The sequence below is a fragment of the Hyperolius riggenbachi genome, chromosome 12 (assembly GCF_040937935.1).
Source record: "Hyperolius riggenbachi isolate aHypRig1 chromosome 12, aHypRig1.pri, whole genome shotgun sequence".
Taxonomy (NCBI): Eukaryota; Metazoa; Chordata; class Amphibia; order Anura; family Hyperoliidae; genus Hyperolius; species Hyperolius riggenbachi.
The window spans coordinates 105,869,894-105,896,003 of record NC_090657.1 but is presented as its reverse complement, the minus strand read 5'-3'; the positions used below and the strand labels follow the sequence as shown (position 1 = coordinate 105,896,003).

Here is a 26,110-nt window from a genome sequence, read left to right as displayed (position 1 = left end):
AAAAGCAAAGCTTGGTGTAATTTGCCTTCCTAAAACAGAAAGAAATATGCAATTACTCAACTATAAGTGAACATTTGTGATTACCCACAATGCACCGCCACTAAATATGCAAATTATTCCTTTTCACCCTTAGTAAGCCAAGCAAGCCTATAGCTTTAAGTTTTACACAGTCATATCAAACCCACATGTGACAGCCTATTTCAGACCTTTGGTTCTCATAACTACATAGGCTATCATTTATAAAGCATTTTGGCATGCGGAAATGCTTAAAACGGCTGACTTTCCCCCACACGTAGCAAAATCTGCATTCAAAAAGGCTCCTTCCGCATCAAAAGCTGACATTACCGAGCAGAGCGATAAATCACCGCCTTGTGCGGTGATTGTTGTAAAAAATGTAGCAAAATGTTAATTCATAAAGATCACCGCAAGCGGTGTGAGGTCGGGAAATACCGCTCCCTCAGATGTGGCGATAACAATGTTAAGTGAATGGAGACACAGAGACCTCCCAGGCAGCTGCAGTAGAGCAGAACACGGATAAATGTATCAACTCGGCAGCTTCCGTGTCTCCGCAAGCCTACCGCCTGCCTAATTCAAGGAATCTCCGCACTGCTACCGCACCTGGATACTTTTTTATGAATCAGCAGCCAGAAGTCGAAAACACCATCAGTGGTGTTTTCCCGCACTGATTCTCCATACTGACAGCACTTTCATGAATGATAGTCATAACAGAGATTGATATGGCTGTATGAGATAGGGCTTGGACCAGTACAACAGAGTGACCAAGCAGCTCAGGGTGACCCAAACTACTAAGAATGTATAGGGGGATAAAAGAGACCAAAAATCCCTCCTACTAAAAAAAAGCAAAGCTTGGTGTAATTTTCCTTCTTAAAACAGAAGCAAATCTGCAATAATTCCGCTATAAGTGAACATTTGTGGTTACCCACAATGCACTACTACTGAATATGCAAATTATCCTTCTTTGCCCTTGGTTTGATATGACACTACTTCTTCTTCTTGCTTGGACCAGCCCCTTCTTCTTGCTTGGACCGGCCCTGGGGGCAGGGCACTACTTCTTCTTGCTTGGACCGGCCCTGGGGGCAGGGCACTACTTCTTCTTGTTTGAAGGTTGAGGCACTTACTCTATTATATATATAGATTTGTTGCACAGTCATTTTCCATTAGAAAAAAAAAAGCATTTGGAAGTAAAACCTTTTGCTATCTGCTGCCAAAAAAAAATAATGTGCAGAGTTTGAACTGACGTGGATTAAACATGAAGTTATTACACTTTTTGCAGTTTAAGTGGAATTTCACCTTTGTTTTAGTTGAACTCTTGCACAGGACAGAAGGAAAATAAAGTAATGCACCTTGTATGTGTTTATAGAGTTTAGCCTGTCCAATTCCCCCTCATCTGTGACTAATCACAACTGTAATTTAATCTCGTCAGTTAAGTCAGCTCAGGAATCTTAGGAATCTCCTCTGCCAAGGTAGAGCAGCTGATTTGTAAACACAGGATGTTAACACTATATCTACTTCCATGAAAGCAGGAAGTAGACACTGCAGACTTATTGCAGGATTTGTATCTGCTGTAACAAAGAAATGCGTTTACTTTAAGGGATATTATGCTGTTGCTTATCTTTTAGAGCAGAGAGGAAGTTCTGAGTTCCGGTCCGCTTTAAGTGATCTGCCTCAGTGGTACACGAGAATTGTTGCAATTCAATGCTATTAAAAACATCTTGACATTCAGTTAGCACACTGCTGTACATGAGTAAGTAGCTGCATTGCGCAAACTGCATTGCAATTCTGGAGGAGCATTACCATTACTAATTAGAAATCGGACATTCTCAGTACCGAGAGAGGGGTATCTGGTTTGACATCAGAGAGTCCCTCCCCGATTCGTTTTTAACTGATCCCTGGGGATATTAGGTAAAGGCACATGCTGCCAGTAAGTCACACCACCATAATATGATGCTTAGAGCCCCACTTTAATAATGTTAAGAAATCTGAACTCCAAAATAATTCCATTTGCTGCAACAGCATCTTTGCATTTATGTGAACAGCACTCCAAAATAGGAATTTTTACATTTCTGTTTAAATGCTTGCCTATTTAGAAATCGCCTAAGTTTTCATTTTTACTGTAATGCTGGGAATACACGGTCCATTTTTGAGGTGATTAGATGGTTCAATAGATCATTTCCTACATGTCCGATCTGCCTTTCAAGCCTTTGAATCAATCCTTTCAATCGACTGCAGAATTGAGTGGCAAAAACGATCGAGAGGAGAATAGAGAGCCAGAAACGAACCGTGTATTCCCAGCATTAGGGTTAATATAATCCAGTGCTATAAATAACAGTCTCTTTGTGCGTTTTGAGTCCTGTGGGAGAAAAGCGCTTTACAAATGTTACTGTACTGTATTGTATAGTTGGATATAACTGGACTGCACTTCTTTCTAATAACCATTAAAGTGGACCTGGACTCTTGCACAGGACAGAAGATAAACCTAGAGAAATGCACCCTGTATGTATTTAGAGAGTTTAGCCTGTCTAATTCCCTCTCATCCATGACTAAGCACTAGTTGTAATTTGATCTTTCAGTTGTGTTAGTTTCAAAAAAGCAAGTCCCAGAAATAAAGGAATTGCCTTAACCAAACTATCTCTTCCCCTGATAAGGTTGCTTTCACTGTCACGCTTATCCTTTGCCTTTCACGGTCTATGTACAGATATGCATGTCAAATGAACTGGTTATGGAGTTGTTCCATTGACTCTTGCAGTATTACATTCATGATATGATCATATGCATCATGACTAAGTCTTTTTAATAGCTAGTTTTTTATATATATTTATACAAACATATATTTGGATAATAATGAAGTTGTGTAAGGAGTACTGGTGTCTCATTTATTGGTTTAAAATATAACATTCTCTAAGTCCAGCACTAGATAAAAACCTTATCAGAATTTGCCTTCTTAAAAGAGAAGGCATTTGCAATTATCCAGGTTGGAGTGAGCTCTCAGGTGTCCCACAGTGCATCACTGCTATATATGCAAATCATCTCTTTGCTGTCCCTGATAGCTTTCCACACCTCCAGATCCTCTGGAATGCAATGATGTGTCAGGTTGTTCATATTTCAGAGCCAAACTAATCCAACATGTATACGGATTGTTTCAGATTGGTTGATCATGATGTATATGATCATATCATAATTGTAATACTGCAAGAGTCAATGGAACAACTCCATTACCAGTTAATTTGATATCCATATCTGTGCCTAGTCAGTGAAGGCAAAGGATAAGCATGACAATGAAAGCAACCTTAGCAGGGAGAGGGATAATTTTGTTAAGGCAGTTCCTTTATTCCTGGACTTGCTTTTTTTTTTGAAACAGACACACCACAATAATTACTTATATAGCAAATCAGTTTGAGTAAGCAGATTTGTGTTGGAATGTGTATTTAACAACAACAGTCTATTATGTGTATATCTATGCATTACCGGCTATAACCACAGGGTGACAGTGTGTTCTAGTAACCAACAGTTTACTACATCCTGTGTCTGTAATGTGAACTGTGAATAAAGTAGTTGTTGTGTTCTTAGTGTGTACTAGCCAATAGCCATTAGGTCTCCTGTTTAAAAACTGTTTATCCTGCTTTCTACATTGCTGCGCACTAAAAAGCTATCTTATAATAGCATCTCTAACAGTTTAAGTATCATTAAGTAACTACATCACAAGCCACATATCCAGTCAACCATGTTGATCGATCAGTATCATTAAAAGACACTGAGCTCTCCCTATTGATAGAAAAGGTGCTTCTCTTTATTCTCTGACACGTTCCAAATGCTCATTTTGGACATGAGGACAAGATCCTATTTCATGAAATTGCATAAGAGACAGCAATGCTATAAGGATATAAGGAGATGAAATAACAATCCTATATCGGTATTAGACTCAGTCATCCTCTGGGAAGGAATGACCCAAATGAAAATTAATATTGAACTTGGAAAGATTCTACTGGCCCATTAATACCATATCCCTCCATAAAGGGAGGCCCTCTGCATATCACTTACCCTCCTCACCATAAGAACAAACATGTAGGCTGAGCCAGCTGAGTTGGATGTTCATAAGGCAGTCTTTCATTCCGACAGGAGATTGCTCTTAGCGCATCTGACTGCAGCTGAGTGTTTGTACTAGCTTTTAATTTAAAGTGTTTACATAAGGGAACACAAATGATCAACTGCAGGGGGCTACTAAACAGATTATTGAATAAGAGAGCTTTGCAATAGCCACTGCAGCCATAGCAATTGCTATAGAGTCAAGCTTAGACCTTTTTTGTACTAGATAAGAAGAGTTGCAGCTGATCAGAAAGAGGGTTTTGCAGCATGTGTACAACGTGGGGATTGAGGAAATCAGTTATACAAAGTAAAGCCTGTGAATATTGGAGTATACCTTGTAAACACTCCAGGAGAGATACTGGTATATCTAACAGCATAGCATGGCAATGGCATTGAAGGAGACTGGCTTTTCTGCACCTTCTGTAAAGGTTTATTCCAAGTAGTGATTTTTAAAAATAGAAAACAAGTATTGAAAGTCCCCCATGGGGAGATGGATTCTGGCAGGGAGGTGAGAGCACAGCTTCTGCTGCACTATACTCTGCATACTATGCCTTTACTCTACACACTATGCATTTACACACTGGGTTGGGGGAGTGCAAGAGGGGGGGGGGGGAGATAGATAGTGGCACAAGGAGACAAAAGGAGGCACAGGAGAACAAACGGAGGCACAAAGGGGGGGCAGACAGAGCCTAGGCACAGTGGGACAGTGGTAGCACAAGGGGACAGAAGGAGGCACAAGGAAACCGAAGGTGGCATGGTGGACAAAGGGAGGAACAGGGGGACAGAAGGAGGCACGAGGGCCAGAAGGAGTCACAAAAGGGGATAGATGGAGGCATGGGGGGCAGAAGGAGGTACAAAGGGGAACAGAAGGAGGCACAATGAGGGACAGAAGGAGGCAAAGGGGCACAAAAGGAAGCACAGGGGGACTGAATTAGGCACAAAGATGCACAGAAGGAGGCACAGTGGGACCGAAGGAGGCACTGGGAGGCAGAGGTGGCACAGGGGGAGGGAAGGAGGAACATGTGGACAGAAGGAGGCACAATGGGGAGCAGACAGAGGCACAGGGGGATCAAAGGGGCACGGGGGGCAGGAGGCACAGGGGTGCAGAAGGAGGCACATAGGTACTGACTTGGCATGGGGGACTGAAGGAGACAGAAGGACAAAAAGGGGGGGAGGGGCAGAAGGAGGCACAGGGGACAGAAGTAGGCGCAGGGGATAGAAGGAGGCACAGGGGGACAGAGGGATGCATGGGGGGGGGGGGGGGAAGAGATGGCACAGAGGGACACAGTACACAGTAGCTGCTGCCTGCAACTTACACTATCTGGAACCTTGTGATGTCTGCTCTTTAGGGACCTGTGATGTTGATCCTCCTCAGGACACCAAACTTCCTGCTGCACTGCACACACACAGCAGAAGCAGGTGATAGAACACCCATGGGGGTGGGCTTAGTCCAGGGGCATGGCTTTGTTTGAGGGTGGGGCTTAATCCAGAGGCATGGAGCCCCCCAGGTCCAATGGCACTCTAGGAAATGGCCTGGAATGCCTTTGCCTAAAAACAGTGCTGGTTATCAGGTTGTCTAGCACAGTTTTCTTGCAGATTCTACATTGGGGCCTCAGTGGGTGGAAGTAGCTACAACTATACATCTGTGCCCATGCACTTTATACATTATTCTTTGCACATTATTCTTTCTTACACATTGTCAAGTCCACTCATATCTATGGAGGAAAAAGTTCTTACTCAAGTGTGCCAAGCCTGAGGCTTCTTAAGGATATTCCTATTGGGCCTCGTGATATGTAGCGCTATGTCTCTGACTGTGTCTCTATTCCAGATAATACACCTGTAGGTATTATTTTTTTTTAATATTGAATAGGTATCATGTGTTAAAATGTTTCTGGCATTACTTACAAATGTATTTACTATTTGGCAAAAAGAGACCCTCTGGAACAAAGCAGGAATGTGAACTTGGCTGATTTATGTAAGAAAGGCTCATCACAGAGCTGGAACACCATGCATCTTAATGCTGTGGCTTGTATACAAGCTGGGGACGTACTCAGAAAACAATGTAAAGCAAGCCTTCTTTTCCTGGACAAGAGCCCACCTCAAGCCTAATGCCTGTGTGCTCTTGTCTCCTGCTAACCAGTGGCAATCAATGAGAATTAGGTCAGCTTTTTGTAAGATACAAATTGGGCCCCATGCAGGAGGGTCAGCGCATTGGCGGCTCTGCCACCATTAGAGAGGAACATCTCCCCTAAATAAATCAGACATGATTGTGGTGCACTATACCCGCCAGACACAAACTCATTCACATTGATCTGAAGATAAATTATTGAAAGTGGCTTTACTCACTTTCTGCATTTGTAAGAACAACAAAGTGAGCATATTGGCAATACAAACAAAAGGTAGGCACTCTTTGTCCTCGTCCCATTCACTGCCATGTCGTTTAATTTGTCCGGTCTCCATTCAAGGCAGTGAATGCTTTTCAATAATATGTCTAGGAACACGAACAATGCTGAGCACATTACACAGTTACAGAGAGCAAAGCTAGAAGATGTTCTTGTAAAAATACTATACCGATTAGATATCCAAATCCAAACTGCAGTTTGTATTTACATCAAAACAGTGATTTATATACAGAATATACAAATGCATTGTCTTAGTCATGTAACATGCTGGATAGCGAAGGGGAGGCCTGACGGCAGAGGGCATTGATTGGCTGGGATGGCTTGAAAAGCATAACTCTTGTGCAGAGGATCTAATAAAGAATTCAGCAATGGCTGTTCTAAATGAATGTCTGCCTGTTTTCCTGGTCTGATGTAAATGGCACTGCAGGAACCTGCCTGGTCCCAGCGCTCTCTCTTGTGCACAAACATCCGCTCCTGTACCAGTCTGTCTGGAACATGATCTCCTCTGTGCTGCTGAGAGAGGCTTCTGAAAGTTTTCTTCTCAAAAGTCACATGGCCACATACACGCCATCAAAACCATCTTACAGACTCCTTGTGATGGCCTAGCTAATAGAGGCGTCCATGAGCAAGGTGAAAGTGCAGACCACAGGCACCTGGTGGGCGCATTAACTAGTGGGATGAATCAACTAACTACTCACATAGAGCCATGTTTCATATTTATTACCTTTCAGCATTCAGCTCTTAAGTTCCCCCATATCTTCCTGAGGTTTGTTAGGATGGTCAGCCTTCTTCTGGCTGGCAAGGAAAAAGCTCAATCTGTAATAAGTGACAGCTGATGAGGAGTCACTGGCAGTGGATAGTGGGGGCATAGATAATGTAGTTGTATACATCAATGATGCATGTTATATTCAGTAAAGTTCTGATAACTGGTTCAATCAACATATGTATGCAGTTAGGGCCAGTACACACTCAATTTTCCTTTGCCAGAAGCCAGTCAGTATGCCTGGCAAAAAGTATTCCTTAAAAATCAATGGAAATGCTGGAGCTGGTTGAACAATCTTTTATATGAGCCAACTCCATTATTAACATGCTAAAATGCTCCATGTGATTTCCTGTCAGTTTCCTGTGAGTGAGAAAACCACCAGCCAAAGGCCACTGCCCATCTCCCGTATGATGGACAAACAGCAACATTATCGTATTACACATTGAAGTACTACTTTTCATGTACATAACACAACCCCGTCACACATAACGGAGATATGGACACATTTTTAACAGGAATAATACAAACTTTTTGATTAAAATATAAATCCATTTCATCAGAGAAAAAGAGAAATGCATACAATCTGGTATTTTGTATGATGCATAGGCTACACACCTGATCAATTCCCTTTCAATCCATTTTGGACAGTTTAATGTTTGAAGGTGTAACTAGATATGTCGGAAATTCTCCATATGACAAGGCAGAGGAGTGGTGGGCTCCGATGGCCACACAGTGTTGCATTGCATCAAGCAGTACAATGCAAATGGTCCAATCGATGCGCTGTATGTATATATATATATATATATATATATATATATATATATATATATATATATATATATATATATATACACACACACACAATACAAAAACATTTGTACATTTCTAGATTTCCAATAACTGGTGGATTGCCTTCCAATCAGGGAGACGGCGATCAGCTTGCCATATCGAGACATTATTGACCTACATATGTTTAGCTTTAGTCCAGTTCAGCATTATTGTATAGACAGTCCAATACAGGTTTGTTAAACAAAAGCATTCCAATACAGGAACTTTCTTAAAAAAGAGACAGAAAGTAATTACACAGGGCAATGCAGTTAAGTATTGTATGACTTTTTGATCACTTTCTGATAGTCCATTGCCATAGTGTGATTACGTCAAGATATCTGGCACAGTATTGACATAACATACATTTTGTGCAGCAAAGAGTGTAAAGACAGAGACCATCCAATACAACAGTGCTCTGGCCACATGAGCAAAATGACCACAAAACAGAAGGTTGCATGGCATACAGGAGAGCCAGTACAAGAAAGGGGGTGATGTCACACAGTAGGGTAACACCAGGGTGACAGGCCAAAAAGCATCTGGTCAGCATAAAGCATATAAGGTCTCCTCCTGTCTATCAGCCATCTCCTCCTGGATGTCCGCTAGGTTCCTGAAACTAAACCTAGACAAAACGGAATTTATGATCTTCCCACCCCGGACATCCATAAACCTCCCAGATGTGCATGTCACTGTTAACCACACTACCATTCACCCTACCTCTCAAGCCCGCTGTCTGGGTGTCACCCTGGACTCCGCACTCTCCTTCACTCCCCACATCCAAAACCTCACAAAGTCCTGCAACTTCCACCTTCGTAACATCTGTAAGATTCGCCCTTTCCTGACCGCTGCCACCACCAAACTCCTCATCCATGCCCTCATAATTTCCCGCCTTGACTACTGCAATGCCCTGCTGTCTGGTCTCCCTATGACCCGAACAGCCCCACTGCAGTCCATCATGAATGCAGCAGCCAGAATTATCCACTGCTCCCATCGCTCCACCATGGCGGATCCCCTCCTTGAATCCCTCCACTGGCTTCCTATCTAATCCAGAATCAGATTCAAGATACTGTGTCTGACCTACAAATCTGTCCACAAAACCTGTCCAACCTACATTTCCGACCTTACTCAGAGGTACACACCTAGCCGCTCACTCCGCTCTTCCAATGAACTTCGCCTAACCGCCCCCGGCATCACCCAGTCCCATGCACGCCTCCAGGACTTCTCAAGAGCTGCTCCAACACTATGGAACTCCCTACCTCCACCCATTAGGGCAGCCCCCTCCTTCAACATCTTCAAGAAAGCCCTCAAAACTCACCTTTTCACTTTGGCTTACTACCCCTCACAAGTGCTCTAAACCCACAGCTGAACTCTGGTCTCCTACCTCTCGTGTCCCTACCTCTCCCTTTAGATTGTAAGCCTTTGGGCAGGGTCCTCCTCCTTTTGTGTCCAACCTGATCATGCACCTCCATTACTGTGAACCCATGCTAGGCATCTGAGTGAACCTAACTTGCCTAATCTCCATGCTCCATCCAGTGACTGACTAAGCATTACCTGGTACTCATACTGTGCTGCATGATCTGATCTTTCTTGTATTCAGGTATTGTCATTTTGCTGTATGTCACCCCTAAATATTGTATGTATCCCTATTTATTGTCCAGCACTGCGTAATATGTTGGCGCTTTATAAATACAATAAATAAATAAATAACTAATGCTGCTTATCAAAGAATATAAAATTATTAAAAATGCTTTAAAAAGAGGTTGTAGTGGACTTACCTCCTTAATTTTGGTCACACAAGTATGCAGCTTTTTTATCCTTAAATTTAAAAAGAAGAACAATGGAATGCTCTGAGGAACTGACCTTTAGGCATTCCTTTCTTGACACAACTTGCATGCATAATGTCAGTACACAGCATGTTGTTTCTTTCTGTTGGCTGTTTGGTAGGATCAGCAATGTGTTGCCGAAATACTAGCAGATTTTGCAACAGGTCTGTAAATTTGGAACATTATTTAGGGGACCTCCATTTTTTTTCATACAAAAGAGCAAAAAACGATAAGAGATTGGGTCTGAAGTCAGGAGGCATACAAAGGAATCTACCTTTAGCCAAACTGGACACGCATGCCTGAACTGCAATGATATAATGAAAGGCAATTCTATCTGTCATCCATTGGCTGGCAAAAATGATTTGATGTAAAGGGAACCACAGACGCAGAACTACTGCGCCTGTGCAGCACGCCGCCGAAAACGTGGGCTTGATTGACAGCGGTGCTTTATGCAGGCGCAGTAAGGATGACCTTAAGGTCGTCCTCTGCACCATGCGGGGACCCCGGGCCGGCGGCTGTGAACAGAGCTGTCAGCGTGGGACAGACAGCTGCGAGGGGCTGGAGAAAGCCCTAGGTGAGTAAATCGGATTTACATTCATATTGGTTGTTGATTCCTTTAACTAAGAGGGATATGGATGTTTCCTTTTAAACAATCCCAGTTGCTTGTCAGTCCTGCTGATCTCTTTGACTGCAGTAGTGGCTGAATCACACACCCGAAACAAGCATGCAGCTAATCCAGCCTAACTTCAGTCAGAGCACCTGGTCTGCATGCTTGTTGAGGGGCTGTGGCTAAAAGGATTGGAGACACAGAATCAGCACGAGAGTTAGGCAACTGGTATTATTTTAAAAGGAAAAATCCATATCCTTTAGGTTCCCTTTAAGAATGAATTTGCCTTAGTTACTTAGTTGTTTATGGCCTTAAAGGGAACCTAAACTGAGAAGGATATGGATTTTTCCTTTTAAAAAAATACCAGTTCAGAATAAATAAATAAGCTTAAATAATATGCAGTATAAGACAAAAGCGAATGAAACTACTCAACTTAATGTTAACCGGAAACACATAGATGACTATGCTTTGCCTTATTGAGATGGACGCGACCCCTGAGAGTTCAGCAGGGTGGTTTTGGTCCCCCAACTCTTAGGGAGATCTCCATTCGAATTAGAACTAATCTCAAAACAACATAGTCAATTAATCATTTATCTATGGAAGTATCATAAAATTCTTCTCACTATAAACATAAATCTAGTAACAGGATTAGCAACAATATGTTGCATAAATACTTATGCGTTAAGTACACTGATTTGATTATTACTACATGTATGACATATAAACAAATGTTACGATCACTACAAATACTGTTTGATCTGGAAAACTGTTCTCAACGGTCATTATAAAAGCTATGTTATTGTTACCAATGTGACATTTTTATAGACAAATGTATACAACTACCTATTTGGCTGTACTGTTTATTTTATATTTTTTTCTTTAAAAAAAAAAACCCAATAAAAACCATTTAAACATAAAAGTAAAACAATTTTTTTTTAAAGTACCGGTTCCCCGACTCTCCTGCTGATCCTGTGTCTCTAATACTTTCAGTCACAGCCCCTGAACAAGCATGCAAATCAGGTGCTCTGACTGAAGTCAGACTGGATTAGCTGCATGCTTGTTTCAGGTCTGTGATTCAGCCACTACTGCAGCTAGAGATCAGCAGGGCTGCCAGGCAACCGGTATTGTTTAAAAGGAAACATCCATATCCCTCTTAGTTTAGGTTCCCTTTAAGTGTGCATGTGGCCTGGTGTACATTGGGAAAACCAGACGGATGATCCGGATCAGGATACAAGAGCATAAAAAAAATATAACAAACTTGGCAGCTGAAAAGATATTACGTATTGTGTGAAATTTATCAGGTTTTTCACTTGCATAGCACATAACTTCCAACATCTCATTGGGATTTCGATCCAGTCTTTGTTTTTGGCCATTCCAAAAAAAATTATTTAACAGTATTTTTATTACATCCATTTCTTGGTCATTTACTGGAATGTTAAGGGTCATTTTCTAACTGCAAGTTCCACTCTCAGTTTAGCTTCAGTCGCCTTACGGATGGTTTCACATTATCCCCTATCACTCTCTGGTCCGATAAAGAATTCATAGTCAAGTCTGATGATAAGTTGCACATGACTATATAATCGATTAGCTCCCAACCATAACATTTCCTCTACCATGCTCTACAACTGATAATCAGACTTTTCTGGTGAATTGATGTTTGGTGGTTACCAAAAATATCTTCTTGCTGTGGCTAAATAACCACCTTAGCCTTGTTTGTCAGAAGAAAATTGTTGAAAAAAAAATCTTGGCCTTTGCCTAAACGTTCAAGAGAAAAATGAAGTCTTGGGCTAATGTTTTGTTCCTTCTGGCACACCTTTCTATGCAGTTCTAATTTGTGCAGTTTTTTTGTAAAGGTAGACTGTAGCTTATATGATTGTAATGTGGAGTTTGTAGAGACTTCTTTAAGCATCCTACATGGTGAACATGGGCTGAACTTGCTAGCATGGACTGGTCAAGTTGTAGTTGTCCTTCAGACAGTGGAATGTTTGTGGAGTGAGCCTATGTGGTATGTGCAGTTGTGGAAATCGGCAATGTTGCAATTTTAATCACACTGTCTATGTAGACCCTGTTTTCTAAATTATTAATAAACCCTCTTTTTGTACACTGTTCCTGACCGGACAATGTTTTTCTATAGTTTAAGGACTTTTTATTTGGGGTCCATAACACAATTGTGTGAAGTGACAAGAGTTGATGTAGTTGATGTCCTAATTTTCCTCCCTTTACCCATCCCCCTTTTGTTGATTTGTAGAATGATGGAGACGGAGGCGGGGAGGGAAGGGACACAGGCGGGGAGCAGCGCTATAGAGGAGGCGGGGGAGCGGAAGTGACTGACAGCCTTCAGGTAAACAGCCAACTAGCAACAATCTGCGTGTCGCTAGCCTGGCATTTTTTTATGGGGGACAGCAGAGCCCGGGGGGAGCCTGGAGACAGTGTGTAAGGACACAGAGCCTGCTCTATATATACAGCACTTTCCTTTGTGTCCTAATAGGATTTTTCAAACCCACCTAGGGTTCTCTTTAAAGGACACCAGAACTGAGAGAGACATGGAGGCTGCCATATTTATTTTCTTTTAAATTATACCAACTACCTGGCTGTCCTGCTGATCTCTTTGGCTGCAGTCGTGTCTGAATTACACACCTGAAACAAGCATGCAGCCAATTCAGTAAAGACTTCAGTCAGAACATCTGATCTGCATGCTTGTTCAGGGTCTATGGCTAACAGTATTCGAGGTAGAACATCTAGGCAACCTGCATTGTTTAAAAGGAAATCAATATGTCTGTCTCCATCCATATCCCTCTCTGTTCAGGTGTGCTTCATCACAAAAACCTGGCATTCTACATCTAATGAATCAGGTGGTATATTCAGAAAGATGTCTAGAGTTGCATTTTAACAGAATTAAACTAGAGACAGGTGTATTTGAACCCTTAGGAATATACCGACACATTAAGAATGACTCTGCGGGCATACAAAATGAGCTATACAATGTGTGCCACACACAGCAGGTACAGCACGGAATCTGAGGTAATAACATTATTAATGGACTCTCTTGCAGATGCCAGTCACGCTATGCAGGTTTCAGCACAGGAAGACACACCTGCTCCCTCCCCTGTGGGCAGGTAAGGTGAGGCTTCTGCACGGTGTCTTCCTGGCACAGTGCTAAGTGATACTGCCCCCTCCAAATGGAGCAGGACAGTAAAAGTATCCCATTCCTGCTGTGCAGCTCCCACAGGGCCCCAGAGTGATCTGTCTCACTTGCTGGCTTACGGGAAGTCTCTCCCTCCGGAGAAAAGGTCTTTTTTTTCCTGCTGTAATCGCAGACAGTCTCTGTGCTCATCCACATTTATTGCCATTAATGGCCTCAGTCTTCTCGCTGTATTCGAGCTCATCTCCAAGACGACAGGAGGGCTTGAAAGGTCTTCAGCACAGAAAGAAGGTCAGCTCTGATAGATTAATATACTGAGATAGGAATCCATCTTACATTTGGTCTTTGTGTAATGCATGCAATCACATTGGAAAAGGATTTGATTAGAATCACATCACACGATGACTTTTTATGACAGTATATATTACTGGGAACAGCCTGGCGATGGCATGACAGTAATCTTTAACAAGTGGAACATCTCTTAAACTTTATACAGATGATGCTTTAGCTGAAAGAAGAACTAAGCTCAGGGAACACAGCATCCCCCAAAACAAATTGGTAACGGTTACGTAGCTATCAGGAATATATCTATAACCCATTACCTTGCCCTTTTCCTTGTAAGACATCCTTAATATGTCAAACCCCTACATGGGTACAGATCTCAGAATTACAGTGTCCTTCGGTCAATGTCAAAACAGGTTCCGTATGATCTTCAGATGTTTTCCTGTCTCATAAAATCGGTTTCAACTTCTCACCTCTGTCCTTATAAACGGATTCCCCCACTGCTAGGAAACTCACTGCTGTCTGTAAGGTTGCCCAAGTATACAGGGCCGGCACTACCATTAAGGCAAGGGGGCAATTGCCCCTGGGCCCCCAGAGCCCAGGGGGACCCCCCAAGCCTGTTCTATCGGATAGTTTAAAATTCAATTTATCCGGCCTGGCTGCCGGGTACTGCGGCTGCTGGGGGAGGCAGAGGCAGGCAGGGGAAGGCCCCCCAGTGCCCACCTGCCTGCCGTATGCAGAGCTATGCAGTGGAAGCGACAGTAAAATTCACGTGACAGCGGCGTTGGGAACTTCTGCAAGTCTCCTCGTTGCACAGATCTGCGTTTCCACTCTGCTGCCCCCTAGTGCCGCCTCATTACTGTGTGTGATGGGGAGAAGACTTGCTGAAGTTCTCGGTGGTGCTGACAGGCGAGTTTTGCTTTTGCTTCCGCTCGCATTGCTCTGCATATATAGGGGAGGCTACCTAAAATGAGTGACATCTGGCTATCTCTTCTAGGGGAGGACTACCTAATACTGGGGGGCCAATTGTTATTTCGGGGGAGGGGGGGGGGGGGGGGGAAGTACCTAATCCTGGGGGGCACACCTGGCTATTTTTACTGGGGGGAGGCTACCTAATCCTTGGAGGCACATCTGGCTATCTGTACTGGGAGGGGGCTACCTAACCATGGGGGGAGGTCTGGCTATCTATATTTAGTGATGGAGGGGGTCGGGGGTGCTCAGCCGGGCCCCCAAGTTACTTTTGCACCAGGGCCCCATTGGGGCTATAACCGGCCCTGCAAGTACATAGCTACAGTATGCCATGGTCACATGGTTTAATCATAGGGCTGTCCCAAGTACATTCTGCCTGCATAACGGCTTGTCCAATCAGCAGACTCTAGAAGGATTTCAATGCATACATGGTTCATATAAGAGTTCAGTTCAGAGACTTCACCTCTTTGTGACCAATCACTTCTTTCAGCTATTGCATCGGCATTTTCATAGCTTCATACTGTATATACTGTCTAGCTTGTCCTATTCTATTCTATAAAGGGTTGCAAAGTTGGGGGGGGGGGGGGGGGGGACAAGCAAGGCACACAGGTAAACACACTGGTCTGGCTTGGCTAATCAAAGTAGAGGAGATAAAGGACATCTATACTGCTAGATTTTCACCCAAAGAAAAATCAAATTTGCATGTAGCTTTAGTTGATACAGAATAGTATAGCTTTGCAAGACTGAGCAACTGTGATCAATCCAAACTCCTGTCCTTATCTCAGAAGGTCAGCGAGGAGATGGGAAGAGGGCAGTACTGTGAACATAGGTAAAGGAATCTGAAGACTTGCAAAGTGAAATATATAAAAAAAAACCTCCTGTAAGGAAGGTTTGTAAATGGTGTGGGAAGGGGAGGGGGGGGGGGGGGGGTGGCAAGCATTTGCTTTGGGGCACTGTCAACCCCGTGATTGCAGTCCTCCATTTCTGTCTCACTGCCGTAGTTCAAAGTGCCCACGATGAAAGCACGTTCCCAGCCACCGCAATGCATGCCCGTCCATTATGATGTTGTCCTCAATGTAACTACAGTATATCTCCTGCCTGTGAGATGAAGTCCCGGAATGCACTGTGGCAGCAGGGGCTGCATGTCATCACCAATGTTACTTTGTACAGCGGCAGCAGCAACATAGAAGCTGGAGAACCGCATACACACAGGTGGGCTAGGGATCAGGCCCCGGAAGGTAATTAAACTTTGCGATTGTCTTATGCTGTTTAGGAAATATAAATACCATGCTGTTGCGTAAGGCTGTATTCACACCAGACACTGAAAATAAGGGGTGAACAAGTGTTGTGCACCTAGGATATTGTGTGCTCACCACTGTAACTTATTTTACTATTGTTTGTAATGTTTCCATACATGCAAGTAGTAAGTGGCAGTAGCATGTGTGTTCTGGTGGCGCACGTTCAAAAACCAGCACGTGTAGGTATTTGAAGTTCATACAAATGCAGGCAAAAGCAAATAAATACCTGTCTATGGCCATGTCATAAAGTCAGGTGGTTTAATACAATAGAAGTGAGGTGGTAACCTAACCACTCCATCACTATCTGTGCGCAGGATACAAAAGTTCTTGAGTGGGCGCTCCTCAGATGGCTGGGTGCTTGATACAGTGGCATAGGCAGGGTCTCCTTCAACAGATCAACATCCAAACGATATCAGCACACCAATCCTTGCAAGTTGAACAGCACACTTTATTCTGCTTCCACTGTACAATCCGTACAAACCGACAATTGTTTCAGGGGCCACACAGGGTCCCCCTTTATCAAGGTGTGTGGAAGCACAATAAAGTGTGCTGATATCACTTGGATGTTCATCACTATCTGTGGGGAGCCAAGTTTACAAACAAGGAATGAAGGAGGACCCAAGTTTAGGCAGATCTTTTAAAATGTTGTCCTAAGTGATCTACTGGTCAATCAACACCTTGCTATTGGTCGTCTGACATTTCTATGGAGTCCATGCAGGTTCCTGCCATACTAAATGATGGTGGTGAACATATCTAAATATAACCTAATTCCCTTCCCTGGACTGCTCTTCCAGCTGTAAGGATCCCTCCAGTAGCGTATTCTGTCCGTTGCAGTGGAGCTGCAAACGGACAGTTCTGGCTTATCTGCTTGCATTTGGTTGTGCATTTGCAATAAGTCTCATTGTCATTTGCAATCGCTCTGCAGTTCTGGGCAGCTCAGGATGCTGTCATCATTCACCCAATTGCTTGTTGCAGCTGAGCTGCGGCCAGATAGCCCTGGATTTCCTGCATGCATGCTGTTACATTATACTGCATGTATTTTTTATGGGAGTCCTTTGCATTCACAGCCAGCTAGCAAATGGTAATCAAGCCAGCTCAGGATTGAATGATTACCATTCAGCTGTGTGGGAATTTGCATACCTGCATCCATTGGCTGATGCCAGCATAAAAGTCTGCCTCCCATTTCATACCCCGCCCGACATAGCGCTCAGCTCTCTAAGTTGTAGTTGGGTCTATGCTGTGAAAGTTGTTATTGTAAATGTATAATGCCTTGCTCTGTATTGTCATGTCTGCTGGACGTTTGCTGACATGGGGAGGTGGGGGGGTCAGTGAAGTCCTTCTGATCCTGATAGTTAGATTCTGCCAGCACCACGTTGGTGACTGGTAGTATTCCTTCTAGCCTTGTTCTTGAGGATGAACTATAGCAGCGGTTGCCATTAGTTCGTGCCTAGCTGTTAGTCTTGTCTTTCTCAGTGTGAATGTTGCTGTCGCTGAAACAGCGACTAGATTGGCTGAGCATTCAGTCTGTTTGTCTGTTTTGTTAATTGTCATTACTTGTGCTTTAGCTAGTGAGTTATTTGAGAGCTACATTTCATATATTGCACATCAGCACAATATATATGTACTCTAGTCAGTCAGTATTTATTATTGTAATATTGTATTGTGTACTGACCTTTGCCCGCTTCTCAACTACAAATCTGCCTAATCCTTCCAATACGACTGACATCTGAATTAACGTGTATGATCCAAGCTGGTTACCGACTATGTCTGTTGTGTATTGTATCACATAGCATCTAGCCTGATAGGCAGCCCAGAGCTGCAGTTGCTCTGGGCAATCTTGCTCCCTTGTTCATTACTCCTGTGTCCATCTGTGGAGCCTCTTCCATTATCCAGCTACTTAGCCTTGTTGCACTGGGTGGTCAGAACAGAAAGAATGACCTCCGAGCACTACACCAGCTATCTTAGCTATGTATACAACTTTGTGTTGCCCCAAAAGCTTGGCTGCTTGGCTGCCAAAACATTGTTCCATGAAAAAGTGAGGGGGATGATAAGCATGATATACCTCACTGTGGAACTTCAACAGAAATTCCTGCAATAGCAACTGAGGTTGGTTTCTGTTGATACTAATCCAAAATTATGGATCACTATACTGTAAGTATAAGTAAGGATACTAAGAGACACCTGTACACACTATAACAATGCCAAAGACAATCACAGATGATCATTCTGGGTGGCAAAAGAAAAGTACGTAGATAGCTTTCAGTCAGACAAGAGCATTAGGTAGGCCTGTACAATTAAGCCTGATACACATGAGCTAATACTTACTCCCGATCAACAAAATTAAATTGGATTTTTCATGATTGGAAGTGGATTTCTCTGCAAACTGACTAGATAAGACAGAAATCAGTAACTGTATCCAATTTCGAGTGATCCCATGTGCTAGTGAATCTAAAGTGGTCCTGCACACGGAACACTGCGTGCATGATTGAGGTTTAATGGAACCTGCGGGAACATGCTTGGAACAAATGAAGAGCAATTGGGCAGGTTGTTTGAAACTTCTGATCAATTGATCACTAATGAGGAGATCGATCTGAATGACTAATTTTCCAATAGGTTCTCTGCAGCTCTGCTTGTGAGTACCAGCCCTTAGATACACAGTGCAGTACTTTCATTTAAAGTATAAGATCATGTATAAATTGGACAGAGCAAGTGTGTTTGGCTGCTTACAACATTCTGGCTTTTTTCTGATGTATAAAGCGGCAGGCACACTCTATATACAATGGTTGCATTGTGACAACACATATACTTTACAGCCTGCACATTTGGCAATGCAGTCAGTAAACACAATGCGGTCAATGACTACGGGCAGATGCAGTCACAGTAGACATCAATGATATCTGCTTCTGACCCAACGTCGGCCTGGGGGCAAAATGCTTTCATCAGCCTCTTGTCCAACCTATGCATAGAAACAAATACTGTTGCCCCATGTTCATGGTCTCTGTAGTCAAATTTCTGGTTGGACAGTAATCGCTCATTAACTGCTACAAAAGAAAATCCTCATGATTTGTACATTAAACATAACAGGTTCAGTTTAAAAACAAAATAACTGAATAAAGTGGACATCATTAAGAAAAAAAAAACTACAGAAAAAAAAACAGCTGTTTGTGCTTGTGGAGCATTTTACTTCCCCAATTGTGAGCCTCCTGCCTCCTCCTGCACCGTGTTGGCTCAGGAAGTCAGGGCAGGGAGCACCAACCAGCAGCGGCAGAAGGACCAGCAGTGCAGAAACGAGAAGCCTGCGGCACAGCTGTGCACAGACTCTGAACAGTGACAAAGTGGACGGCGCTTGAGAAAAATCTCGTAGGAGCTGGGTTTTAATGTAGCAATTTGATTCAATTTTCCACTCTATAAAATTACCCATCACCGCTCCTTGCTGTCTAACAGACACCTTCACTCTTAATTTAACAATCTGATCCAATTCTGCCAGGGAAATTGGAAAAATTTATCACCTGTGAAATTTTATTTTTCCTCGGTTGTATCTGTTTTTGTAAAACTTCATTAACGACGATGACTTGCTGAGGAAATAATGTTGTCTTTCTTTTTTTTTCCTGTGCTGCTTGGGACACGAGAAATAGCCCCAGCAGAGACTGTATACTCATTAGCATAATAAAACAAAGAGAAGCATACAATGAATAAAGACGAGGAGGCGATGGCAGGAAAGAAGATGGTGTGTGGGAACAGGGATGCTTTCTGGTTGTACAGGGACACTCTTACCTGGAACCACCTCATAGATGTCATCATCATCCTCTAAGGGACTGTCAGCTCTGTCCAGGCGAGAATGCTGTCCCACAGAGGAAGAGTTCAGGCTGTCCACATCATCATAAGATTCCTCATCATCATCTTCACAGGGGATAGAGGTCGACAAGATATCTGGGAAAATATCATATCCTTTTATTAACTAATGTTCCATATAAAAATATAAGGATCAAAAAGCCACATACAATAAACTTGGTAGAAGGGTCAAAGTACCGTTATTGTTGAGTCTCTATCACTTATATAGTAAAACAAACAATTCAGTCACATTATTATGTCGATCTGCTAGTATCCAGAATAATGACCTGCAACAGAGCAGACAGCAGCCGGACACCGCGTGACTCAGTAAGAGGGTGGATGATTCATGGAGGTATTTGGAGTCATGCAGACAGCAGTGGTTCAACCGTTACTGACAGGTCAGGTATGTGGTGGTTGATCTTAGGCCGGTTTCACAGTGCTGGTCTGTGTTGCCGGTAGGATGTAATTCAATAATTTTATCGTACGGCAATGCTAAAAAAGGCCTTTGGGGATTTCCGCGTTAATATGCTGTAATCCCAGTTCTGGCATCAGGCCAAACAGGAAGTGAGGTTGTCTAGCGCTCACTTCCAGTGGCTGAAAAGACGAATTGCACATAAGTGTATTGACAAAATACGCTTCTGCGCATGCATGACGCTAATACTTGCAGAAAATAATTTACAATAAGTGCGGTGCCACAAGCTTAAATGACTTCCGGTCTGCTGCATGTCGCAAGATGGCCCCCAATGCACTGTATCCCTCGCTAACCTTGTTGGCTTCCATCGCATCGTGTCACATCGGCCCGCTATGAAAGGCCCCGTAGACTGTCATTGGTGTTGCGTTACACAGGGTAATGCAACGTTCCAGTGTGAAAGGAACCTGAGGGATTTTGAGGCCAGCAAATTATGTTCAAAACTCATCAAAGAAGGCAACTTTCTTCCAGTTGGTGCAAGTCCAATGTTGACACTCAGCTGGAATCCTCCCTTTTTTAAAGTTAGTGAATTGCTCTATGGTAGTGTGCTGTACCGACTTGCGCAACCGGCATTCACCTCTGACATTAATGGCTTGTGTGCCCACAGTTACCACATATCAGGTCATTCACACACGGTACACTCTAACCACAGCAGACCATGAACAATTTACATACACTGACATTTCTGAAATGCTGCCACCCTTGGCCCTGTAGCTGATAATCACTCTTTTTCCCCATGACAGTTATTTCTGTATTGGCAACTTCTTGACATCCCACCTTAAAAACTCATTAAGTCTGCATGTGACACATGCATTTGCTCACACTGGTTTTGCATGTAGTGATAATGTGACTTGACCATACAATATTCAGTGCTAAACAATGTAGAAAAGAACCATTATGCAGCCCCACTTCCAGAATAACAAGCATGGTGATTATGTCCCATCCCATTATGTGCTTCTCATAAATTGCCGCTGACAAATCCTGGCGCAGGGTGATGCCGAAAGACGGCTCACCTTGCTGAAGGCAGACTCCTTGGTGGCATTAATGCTATTCCCCCTCTGAATCCGAGGGGGTTGGGTACACACGTAATTCAGACACTAGCTGTTGCCAGCCGAATTGCCCCTTTTTTTTCTTAATTTGAGTTCCGACAACCGCCGATACCTAACTTAGTCCCTTAGCGCCACTGTAACCATAGTTCTCATTGTGGCCAATGGCAGCACCCAACTCATTGGCACAGCTCTGCACCAAAATTATCTGTCTCGCCACTATATTCCTCATACTGGGCCATTATATCCCTCATATCAAATGCAAGCTTCTCTCCCTCAGACGTAAAGTAAGTGCACACAGATAAGCATTTTGGATGCTTTGTCCCGTGGTCTACTCATATCTTCCAATGCTCATCATGTGAAGTCCCATGGCAAGCGACCATGAAATGGAGATGTAGGTCCAGAGTAGGTTAGCACACCATTATTAATAAAGTTGCTTTTTATTGCATCAGTTAGTCCACACTGCTGGCTGACAACTGTTTCAGGGCCCCGAGAGGTCCCCTATATCAAAGCACAGACCTCTGTGTAAAGGGGGCAATTGTCAGCTAGCAGTGTGGACTAACTGATGGAATAAATATCAACTTTATTGAAACTGGTATGCTAACCTACTCTGGACTTACTACGCATTATGCATAGTGGTTTGGCTTACTGCCTTGGTGATGCACCCTGAAAACTTCCAGTAACAGTGTATGACTTTGTACTTATTACAAATAATAAGTACAAAAATCCATAAAAATAAAAGAAATGCTTATAAAAAAAAATCACTTAGGTCTTGTTCACACCTAGGGTGTTCTGCGTTTGTTTTTTTTAGCACCGCCAATTTTAAAAAATGCCTTAAAAGAGCTTGTGCAATGATTCCATATGGGACAGTTCATATCAGCGCATTTCGTCCGCTTCCGCTCAGCAAAACACTACATGTACCAGTTTCGGGCAATTTTGCTACAATGGAAGGTATAGGAAAAACGCAAAACGCTCAAAAATCGCTTTATAAGGCGATAGCGTTCACGCTTTTATGAATAAATACATTGTATTTCAGGAAGTGAAAAAACAAATCACTCTGCAAAAGCGCTTTGAAAAGCGCTGGGAGGGGGAAAGTGTAAGAAAATGAAAAATCGCTGCCATCAGCGATTTCGATTTTAGATGTGAACAAAACCTTACAGCTAAAGTAAAAAGTACATATAGTAAAAGTGCCTTTTGATAACAGTTACCCACTAAACATAATTTAAACCTTATTTCCTTCCTAACTGCTACTGCCCTAATAACATATATACTCGCATACAAGCCGACCCACGTATAAGCCGAGGTACCCACTTTTCCCTCAGAAACCAGGGAAAAAGTGATTGACACGCGTATAAGCCCCCTCCCCAGAATAGCCCCTACCACTGTAGCTAGATGTACCCCAAGGATCATACATCTGTGTCTCAAGATGCCTTTAGATAGTGTCATAGATATGAGACACCGAGGAAGAATCATTACACTGACAATTGACATGTTGCTTGCATGCTCCGCTCTACAAGCCAGGGCACACAGGTAGTCTTGAGCAGCGCACTCTGCACACCATGGTGCTGGGGATAAGGGGCACAAACACATCAGGGAGCCAGCTGGCAAGAGCAGGATCACTAGTGCACGATCCTTCCGCTCCTCTGCCAGTAACAAAACCTCCTCCACCATCCATTTTGCTCCACTGATTCGCATATAATCCGATGGGGTAACTTTTGAGCACATTCTTTGAAGTTGCCCTTAAGAATAAGTACTTTGAGATCTTGCATGCTGTGTCCTGGCTCACAGAAGTGTTGGCCAACCGGTGTGTCCATTTTACCCTCAATAATTTTAAAGCGGTGATGGTTCATTCTTGTGCACAGTGTTTGTCCCGTTTCTCCTATATAGATTCCTCTTGGGGGCATTTCATGCAGCGTATCATGTTTACAACTTTGGATGGCTCACAGGAAAATTGGTCTTGTATTTGATGATATTTCTGTGAGTTTGGTATTTGTATTTGGCTTGTGCACAAGATATAAGGGCAGGTCTCACACCTTGTGTTATTGCAGGGTAATGTGCCTGGAGTTTCTGGTGTAGATAATGCACTTCTGATAATCATTTGTCTCAAATTGGGAGGTTGTCTGAAAGCAAGCAGTGGGGAATCAGGAAAAAAAGACCACAAAGACGCCTGAAAGAAGGGGACTAGATCCCAGAAAGCTTGCATTATTTAACTTTATCAGTTATCCATTAAAAGGTATTACTTTTACACGACTGTTTTTTGTTTTTTCTTCTACCTACATAGTGGTTCTGTGGAAAGGTTCCCCGGCAGCTGACAGCTGTACAATTGCTGAACCACTGTACTGTTCTAGGCATTCTAGCTGAACCCTTCAAAAACACAGTAGATTGGCAGTTTTACAGTCATTCACCACGCATAACTATCAATAGCAGTTCTCAAGTGCTGCATGCAGTGTTGATTACATGGTTCAGCTCCTCAACTGCTGTAAAAGACTTGCGCTGCATTGGAAAACAAATGCTGGTGAAAATGTTTGCAACACAGCCAGGAGTGCTTTTCCACACACGAGATGCAATATCTAGGTGGCCTATAGGTATAAACAAAACTGCAGGTAGCTATACCAGTTCCACTCTCCTGCTTGTGTTTACTTTGCTTGTGTGAACTTCTACCTCCCTTCCACGCCTTCTACCCTGTTTTACAGCAAACTGAGACTGCAGAAGATACTTCCACATAAAAAGATCTGAATGGAAATATGATCTTTCCAGATCAACAGTTCTTAATGCAAATGTGATGGAACAAAGCACACTTCAATTTCATATTTGTGTTCTTTTGAAGATGCATTTTGATGATACTCTGGTTTCAGGTTTTAATTAAGGAATTATTTAGTATGATAACTCAAAAAGTTAAAGCGCACCTGACAAAGCTACCGAAGGTTAGAACAGCGGTATGTCCATGCTGGATCCACATACCATTGTGTGTTGTCCGTTTTCTTCTCGTCCCCCAGCCCCATAACCACACCTTGAAAAATGTGATTTTTGGCTAAAGTCAAATTTTCACACAGGAAGAGGCAAGCTTGCACCAATGTTCCCTCATATCACCCTCCTAGTCCCTCCTCTTCCTTGCCCCATTCACTCCCCTTAAATAGTATCTGTAGATACTTACCTCAGTAGGGGAAGCCTCTTTCTAACACCCCAAACGTCCCTGAGCTGGAACTCTCTTTCCAATATTTGATTAATGTCTCACGTGCCTCACCCCTCCTCTGGAATGCCCTTCAGCACATCCACCACTCTCCCACCTTTGAAATCTTTAAACGCTCTCTCAAAACCCACCTTTTCCGACAAGCATATTCTCTAGCTTAGGCCATGCACCCACTAAACAACCTAATTACGCACTGCCTGTACATATACTGTATACTTCCCCCACCTCTTTTTTCCACCCCATTCCTTTAGATTGTAAGCTCGCAAGGGCAGGGCTCTCACCCTTTTGTGTCATGGAATGTTATTAATTTAATTGCTTGCACTCTGTTAGACATTTATACATTTTAGTCATGTTACATTTGCAATTGTAATCAGCAGTTCAGTATCTTGTATTAGTGTTCATATTTGATGTATATCATTGTCTGTATCATTATGTATCCCTTGTTTGTTTTCTTACATTGTACGGAATATGTTGGCGCTTTATAAATAAATAATAATAATAATTAACCACTTTACCCCCGCCCGTACGGATTTCTCAGTCCCTTTTTCCATCCTTTAACCCCCAGGGATGGAGAAATCCGTACTTTGCGCACTCCCGCCGCTGCCCGTGCTCCCGCTCGTAAACACGCCGCCCGCCGCTAGTAAACACGCCGCCTCCCGCTTGCCCGGAGATCAATGAACGGGAAAATCCATTCCCGTTCGTTGATCTAAGCCCCACAATGATCCGCTGCTCTCCTATGGGCAGCGCGATCATTGTGAGAAAAAACAAACACTCACAGCCTCCTTGTACTTCCTGCGAGCTTCCGGAAGGACGCTCGCAGGTCGCAATAAACAAAAAGTTACTGTTGCCATCTTGTGGCCAAACAGTAAAACTACACCCTTAGCATTTTTTACATAGAAATAAATTAGTTTTACACTAAAAATTAACTCACACACTCCCCATTTTTTTTTTTTTTTTTTTGTAATTAAAAAAAAATTAAAAAATGTACAATTAAAAAAAAATACATAAATAGTTACCCTAGGGACTGAACTTTTTAAATATTTACGTCAAGAGTGTATAACACGGGTTTTCTAGAAGAGGTGAATAAAATGTTTATGAATTTTGTGTGGCAGGCAAAAAAGGCAAGAATAAAGCGTTCTCTTCTAACCCAACCAAAAAGTAAGGGTGGGTTGGCAGTCCCGGATCCTCATAGGTATTATAAAGCGGTGGTTCTCACCAGAATCATTGATTGGAATAAGAACAAAGACTCTAAGCAATGGGTCTCCCTGGAACAGGAATTTATGGAGGAGTCTATAGAAACTTCCCCATGGCTCCCTTACATTCCAAAATGCCATCCATTAGCGGGGACATTAATAGAAC

The 26,110-nt window shown here is 42.9% G+C and overlaps 1 protein-coding gene across 1 annotated transcript in view; it reads right to left on the bottom strand.

Moving 5' to 3' along the window:
* The window catches only part of SKAP1 (src kinase associated phosphoprotein 1), an 827,172-nt gene that overhangs the window by 191,301 nt on the left and 609,761 nt on the right, over positions 1 to 26,110 (bottom strand). The window contains exon 9 of the mRNA XM_068262705.1: positions 19,990 to 20,145. Coding sequence (XP_068118806.1) covers positions 19,990 to 20,145 — 156 coding nt within the window. The remainder of the gene's footprint in view (positions 1 to 19,989; positions 20,146 to 26,110) is intronic.